The sequence below is a fragment of the Triticum dicoccoides genome, chromosome 4A, assembly GCF_002162155.2.
Source record: "Triticum dicoccoides isolate Atlit2015 ecotype Zavitan chromosome 4A, WEW_v2.0, whole genome shotgun sequence".
Classification (NCBI taxonomy): domain Eukaryota; kingdom Viridiplantae; phylum Streptophyta; class Magnoliopsida; order Poales; family Poaceae; genus Triticum; species Triticum dicoccoides.
Window position 1 is genome coordinate 654,935,992 of NC_041386.1, and position 7,221 is coordinate 654,943,212.

Consider the following 7,221-nt stretch of genomic DNA (forward strand, 5'->3'; position numbering starts at 1 on the left):
AAAAAGAACAAAATAAAGGATCTCTCTCTTTTTAAGGGTTGTTTTATTAAAGGGGAGTTAGGACTCTTCACAGATTAATGGATCACTCTATGATGACTTAAAACCGCTAAAGTTAGTTTGTACTAAAATAAATCTCTTTGCACCCTCATATATTCTTCATTGTACAAAATCAGAAGTTGCTGGACTGACGAAAGGTGCAGAATAAGGGGAATTGATCTGTGTGTGTGTGTGTGTGTGTGTGTGTGTGTGTGTGAGAGAGAGAGAGAGAGAGAGAGAGAGAGAGAGAGAGATGACCTGGGACGCTAAAACAAAGCACAAATGCAGCGTGAGGATGACTGCTGGGGGTGGTTTCTTAATTGGAGAACAGAAAAATCGAGCTATCATCAAACATTATTTAAGGGCCTCCAAATATTTTGAAGAGAAAAAAAACACTAATACGGAAGTATTTAGTATCTTGCATTTGTAAGAACACTTAAACAGACCCATCCCACACTATTACGCTTGCGCAACCTGAACATGTTTACTCCAGTAAACAGATAGTGCAGTCACCTCTAGGCTTTCATTTTTTCAATTTTATCCTGACTCTCCAATGATTAATGGACCCTAATATGGTATTCACCAGCTCTTGCACCCATTGCTATGTAATATATTTTCTTTCCCATTAATTTGAAAGAGACCAAGTACAAGGTTGTGCACTAAAGTAACAAAGGTAAGAATAGGAAGAACATATACCTAAACAGGTCAGAGAATATAACCAAATAGCATATTTGATTTAATCAGGAGGATTGTCGGGAGAGGAACAGCGCATCAGTCTTCGTCGTCTAGATGTTTCTTTTGTTTGTAATTACACAAAAAAATAGAGTTTCATTAGTTTGTAGTTACACAAAAATGGAGTTCCCCTTTGTTTTTGTAGTTACACAAAAAAGGAGTTTGCTAATGCAATCACATGTAGCAGAGTTGTTCAATCAATTGACAGGAGGGCATGATATATGCACTAAGCAAAACAAAGTTATGTAACAAAAAGCAGAGGGGAAAACTGAAGAAGAGGCAAAGATGGCCTTACCTTCAGAGGAGAGGTAGAGGTGCCTTGCAAGGAGAGTAGCAGGGTAGAGGTCATCGCCGGCGCCGGTGGGAGGTGTCTCCAGTGAGAAAAGACATGGGAGCAGGCTGCAGATTCATGACTCACCTACAAATACAATGAACTCCATTCATATCCTAAGCATCCAATTGTTGCATCAGACAAGAGGAAAATAGCCAATTACCTACAAATACAAGAGAAATATATTACAACATATGCAAACAAATTGATAATGGCTAGAACATGTTTTCTCTTTATAAAAGAGGCATGTGGCTGGGCATGGACATCAACCCAGAAGTGAAACAAAGAACCTAGCTAAATCCAAGGATCTACTTGACGGCAAGGCACCAACAAAACAAAAAAGCCCCCAACAAGTCCTCCTTTGGAACCTAGAATCTGTTGCACAAGAAGAAACCCAAGACATTTTTGCAGCAACCTAGCCAGTCCTACTAAATGGTACATGAACATAAGAGGGGAAGGAGCTCAAGAACAACAACCGTGCAACTGTGCGTAAATCCACTTGGGTTCTTTGCGAGAAATTTTAACTCTAGCGCAGATGAATGCATATCCAATAAGAACACAAAAAGGAGTGTGCACAGCGTTTGCACTTTACACCGGTACATATAGTTTCGTGTTAGTAAGTCGGATCAGGTTCGCCGATGAGGTTCGAGAATAAGAAGTCGCAGGCTGGGGGTCTGTAGTTCCCAGTGATTGAGAACAGTGAGCTGGCCTTAACTTCTGAATACTCTCTGTAACTTCTTTGTAGCCCCCAAATAAAACCCCCCATGTCAATCCTATTTGCAATCTTAATATATCGACGCGACATTGCTGCGTTCACCCCCCAAAAAAATCAGATCGGGTCAGCTGAAAGAAGAAGCAAAGATTCATCACAGGTCTGTTGGATGGTGAAATGGATATTGACATCGGTTACTACCTAATCTGAGCAAGTTGTTGTTGATCAGCTGATACACAGCTCATTATTTCACATGGTGCCACCGTTGTAAAATTGTACAAGTATGCCTAATATAGAAGCTTATGGATCAGAAATGGGACCCTGAAACGAGCATACAAGCCTATATCTATATAAGATGCACGTACATATACATAGCTTGACCAACAACACTACACACTCCTCTCTATATGTATGTGTGCAATACAAAGATAAGAAACAGATGATAGAACTTACCTGGGTGAATGATAGTCTTGTATTTCTTTAAACGAAGTGTCCGCGCTTCCTCATTGAACTACAGTACAAACAGACGTCTGGTCAACTCTATTCTGAACCAATTAATCACCAGTATGAAAAATTCCTAGTTTATGCACTCTCAAACCTGTTAATGTAAGTATACTCCAGAATACATAAAAATCCAAAGAACCGCCATAATTATACCATTATGCACAGGCATAAGAAACTCAGACTTTGCCGAGATGAGAGGCCCGATGTTTTACCTTTGTTTGGTTTGTATGTTTTAAACTTTGTGTGGATGCTGCCTAGTGGCTTTAATTTAAAGTCAGACGCCTCTAGCGTCCACGTTCCAAAAAAAGCAGCAGATCAATAGTGATAGCAGCAGGAGAAATAGCAGCAGATGATGATCTGAATTACAATAGCAGCAAATCAGCTGAATTACAATAGCAGCAGCAGATCAACACATCACTTTTTTCATTCAAAAATACACGTCTCCCTCTCTATTGGCAAACACCATCTAAATTTGACCCAGGAAACAATCATGCATGCTCAACACCATCTACATTTGGGCATCTTCTGACTGAATATTCTAGGGACTACAGCTAGGAGTATTTTGTCCTAAAAGATTGGAAATAATTATCCAAATAGTCTCCTTTGCACTATCCATAGAAGTAGTTCCTTAATTTATAATCCCATAGGAGTAATTTTGGCTTTGAAAAATTTAACCCACCACATTCTTGGTTTCCAGATGTAACATAAGCAGTACATAAATTGGATTATTCTGTGGTGAACATTTTGCAATAAGTGCTGACTAAATTCAGAAAGGGAGCTAATAGGCGCCGGCGTGCCGGCCCAACTTTGGGCCGGTCACACCAGGACCGCACGATAAAAGCGCTTCGTAGCCGCACGATCTTGTTTCTCCCCCCTGCTCGTTCTTCCTACTCGGACTCTTCATGAACGAGCACACAACCGACCTCGAAGCACCCACCCTCGCGCGCTCGCCCGTCGCCGCGGGTCGCCGCACTGCCCCTGACGCTCGCCGTCGAATCTCGCCCCGACGCTTCGTCGCTGTCAAACGTAAGAAAAAAAATCTGTTGACTGTGCATTCATGGTAGTAGCAAAAACAGACAACGGATGTATCAATTCGTGAACACTGTAGTAGCAAAAACAACAATGGTTGCAACCTCGAGGCATCACCGTGCTGCCGGCGACGGCCGTCCGCCACCACAGGTCGTACGTCCCAGTGAAAGAAAACCAGACATCGGTGACAGCAAAAAAACACTGGTTGTAGCTTTTTCCCTCAACTGTCGTAGCTTTTCTCTTGTCCCCATTGCAGATATGAAGCTCTGCCGCTCGTCGTGATGCATCGACAGTAGCAATCCAAAGTGACGCTTCCAGCAAAAAGAAACATCACTTCCAGCAAAAAAGTGTGTTGTTCCATCATCGTAGCTCTGAAGAGCCTAGTTCGAGCAAAACAAAATGTTGCTTCAAACAAAACAAAAAAATTACTGCTTCCAGAAAAAAAGTTGTTCGCAGCTTTGAAAGAAGTGTTCCAGCAAAAGAAAATGCTGCTTCCAACAAAATAAATCGATGCTTCCAGCAAAAAAAATGGGCGTTGAAGCTCAGTCGCACGCCGTACCTTCCAGCAAAAAAATCAAATGTTTCCAGCTCCTTCTCAGGCCGGTTCCAGCTCCGCCGCTTGCCGGTTGCAGCTTTGCCCCTTGCCGCTTGCAACTCCACCGTAGCCGGGGACCAGCTCCGCCACTCGCCAGTTGCGCGCGGGGGTACGCCATCACCGGCGTGTGTACCCTTCCCCTGTCGCAGCACGGTCGGTGCACGACACCTACAGCTCCCCCGCTCCATCGTCTCCTCCTTCCTCGGGAGATCCGCGCGAGCGTGGAGCACCCTACCATGGTTTCCTCTCACGTGGGTGGAAGGACATGGCGCGTGGTGGCCCTCCCCCGCGATTTGCCTTGGCGGGGGTAGGAGCCGGCCATGGCCGCTCGCTGATCTAGAGCAGGGGAAAGGGCCTGCCCAGGCATGCTCTAGAAGAGAAAGGAGAGAACGAGAGAACGAGAAAGAAATCGAAGGGGATAAGGTTGCTCACGAGCGGTGCGTGGTCCCACCGTCTTCACGTGTGTGTGCGCTGGCTGACTGGATGACGTGGTGTAAACTGGAGCGTTCGTCGCGAGACAAGTCAACGCTGTGCGCGCGACCGGCCGAGCGTTTCGCCGGTGCCCCGGCTCCAAACGTTTACCATTCAGAAATGCCAAATTTCCCAATGTAACATAAGCAGTATAATGATCAATGTCAAGATTCAGTAATCAATCTGGAGTACAGCAGTAGCATCAATCTATACAACAGCTAGAGTTAACTGAATGTGTGTGTACCTGCAGTACATCTGTAGCATCAATCCGTAGAACAACTGTGTGTGTGTACCTGTAGTAGTACCAATATTCATCATCCATCATTTTCTCTCTCATCAATACAAGGAGTAACAAGAAGAAACTAATAATGCCTTAAGGAATGAAGCAAAAATTAGCTTACATTATGAAACTGTATTAATTGTCATACGAGATTAAACCCAATTTTTACAAACTACTCCATCCAAAGTACTGAGATGGCTACCATATTACTCAGAAACTACAGAGATGGTTATCAATGTCCCAAGAGAAGGACATGCTCCTAGCAATCCCCACTACCTGAAAACACTGTACTGTACCATCCCAGAACCTAGTGTAACCAATGATAGACATGAACACTAACAGGAGTATGCAACACAAATATATGCAGGCAACCTGTTTTTTAATTTAGTGAAAGGCAAATTGTATCTGCATGGCATTTGGAGTATTTGCACATACAGATTCAGGCAAGTAATCAGGAAAAAAAACTTGAAGAAACAGAGGATGGAAGAGGGAGGACGGAGAGGGTGAGGAAAGAGAGAGGGAGGAAGTAAGGAGGGAGGAGTGGTCTCTACCTGCCTCTGGACGGGTCGCCGGCGCAGCTTCGGGCGGCGGCGTTGCTAGGCGAGAGCGGCTGCTCCAGGGAGGGATGCGCTGCTGGGCGGGAGCGGCTCCTCCAGGGAGGGAGGCGCTGCTGGGCTCCGGAGGCGTCGGCCAGCAAGGCGCATCGCGGCGGTGGGCTGGCGGTGCCGTCCAGATCGAGGGGGCCGAGACCTCCCCCCCTCGCCCGCGGCCCTGTCCCGGTCGGCTGCGCGTCGTGGCCCCAGAAGACGCGCAGGTGGAGGAAGCTGGAGGAGAGGCGCAGGATTTCGGGCTCGGTGCCCGCGATCTCGACGTCGGCGTCGTCCTCCTCGCGCTCCGGGGGTGGGTGGTGTTTCCCCTTCTCGCGCGCAGGGGGGGATGAGAGGGAGGCGCTGGTGGGAAGGAGGAGGCGGCGCGAGCGGGAGAGGAGCCGACCGAAGGGGTGGAAGGAGGAGGCCGGGCGGCGGGGAAGGAGGAGAGGGAGGCGCTGGCGGGGAGGAGGACACGCGAGTGCGGGAGCGAGGCGGCTAGGGTTATCTCCACAGGAGCCGCCGCTTTTATACCCATGTGCGTTAAATGACGAAAATGCCCCCGGGGGGCGCCGGAATTACAAGCGGTGGCACGAACGGGATGAAACAATTCATTGCTACATGAGCTCCTCCTTGATCCGACGAGCGAGGTCTTCCCAGGGCTGGATCCAACGGCCCAAATCGCATCAAGCCGCCAGATCCAAAGGCCAGGAAGTCCAAATCGCTGAGGAGGCGGGAGGATCCTCCGAATCCTTATTTCTCGATTTTTTGATTAATTAGCTTTTTATGAAGTTGTAAAGAATAATTCTGACCTTTGTGTGTGGTCAACCAAATTCTGGTTCTTGGTTGAAAGCCCCTTGTCATCATAGTTTACTCAAAGGCAGCTTCAAACTGATTCTCGTACCTAGGGAGTCATCTTTGGAAGCAGTAGTTCTAATTTTTATAAAGAACCATGTTCTATTTGTTTGTTTTTGTATAGCCAACAAATATTTCAAACATATGTTGTGATTAGAATTATGACAACATCGTTGATCATCACTATTCTTTTTGGACTTGAATTGATCTATGTCTAAATTACACATAATGTGTATGAGCAAATTATTATTGTTTGTATTTCATGTCTTTCTTGGATCCGTGGCGAAGCATAGTCACCTTAGTACTATGTTGCGTTATGCATGTCTTTCTCATGGCCTTATTAAAGATCTCCGGTTCTATGGTTTTAAATACAAGATGATATTTTTGTAGCACATTTCGTATAAGTTGTACTCTATAATTTTAAATTCAAAAAACATTTTTAGTTGGGAGAAGGAAAGAAGAAAGAAAAGGATAGCACTTTAATGGTGAAAAGGAAGTCGCCAAGCCATGCACAGACGTTCTACTAGTACCAGATAGAGGAAAGGTAGTGTCCCACATGCAATCTCTAAACGACGCCTTAAGCGCCAGTTTCTTCATTGTTTGCAAACGCGCGCACACCCCGCGCAACGGTTGGCTGGCCCAGATACCCTTCCTATTTTCTATTTGAACAGCTGCAAAAAAATGTGTCGGTTTCTTCATCTACTACCACTATAAAAAAAAGAAGGGCAGATCCAAACAATCAGACCCATCCATTATCAAGATCTAATGGCCCTGAATCCTTAGGTGTTTAACGCTAACAAGCCACGCAATAAGCCTCCATCGATCGCTAACTCACCTGCCGTTCGAAAAAAAAAGAACCGCTGTCAACACCGCACGCCCGCACGACCCCTCGGCCCTCGCCCCCTCCATCCCCTCCTCCCAACTGATGCCCTACTCCCAATAGACGCCACAGCCCTGGCGGGCTGCCGCACACGGATCCTCCCACGCCGTTCGCTGCCCCCGCTGATCCACTCATCCTCCGCCGCTGCTCAGCTTGGCCTCTGATCCGCGTCGTCCTCTATCCCTTCGTTTCATCCACTTCCTCCTCCC

The 7,221-nt window shown here is 46.4% G+C and overlaps 1 protein-coding gene across 11 annotated transcripts in view; it reads right to left on the bottom strand.

Moving 5' to 3' along the window:
* LOC119287746 overlaps positions 1-4,339 on the bottom strand; it is a 6,036-nt gene extending 1,697 nt beyond the window's left edge. Inside the window, exons 1-6 of one of the 11 annotated variants that reach the window (XM_037567348.1) lie at positions 3,904-4,339; positions 3,462-3,659; positions 3,239-3,332; positions 2,265-2,322; positions 1,064-1,262; positions 733-831 (exon numbers count right to left, since the gene is read on the bottom strand). In XM_037567348.1, coding sequence (XP_037423245.1) covers positions 1,216-1,262; positions 2,265-2,322; positions 3,239-3,332; positions 3,462-3,659; positions 3,904-4,127 — 621 coding nt within the window. In that variant the 5' untranslated portion in view covers positions 4,128-4,339 and the 3' untranslated portion in view covers positions 733-831; positions 1,064-1,215. Of the gene's footprint in view, positions 1-732; positions 832-1,063; positions 1,263-2,264; positions 3,333-3,448; positions 3,750-3,903 lie in introns of all 11 variants that reach the window. The other 10 variants (XR_005140926.1, XR_005140925.1, XM_037567349.1 and 7 more) reach the window with 10 other exon arrangements.
* Positions 4,340-7,221: the final 2,882 nt, after the last annotated feature.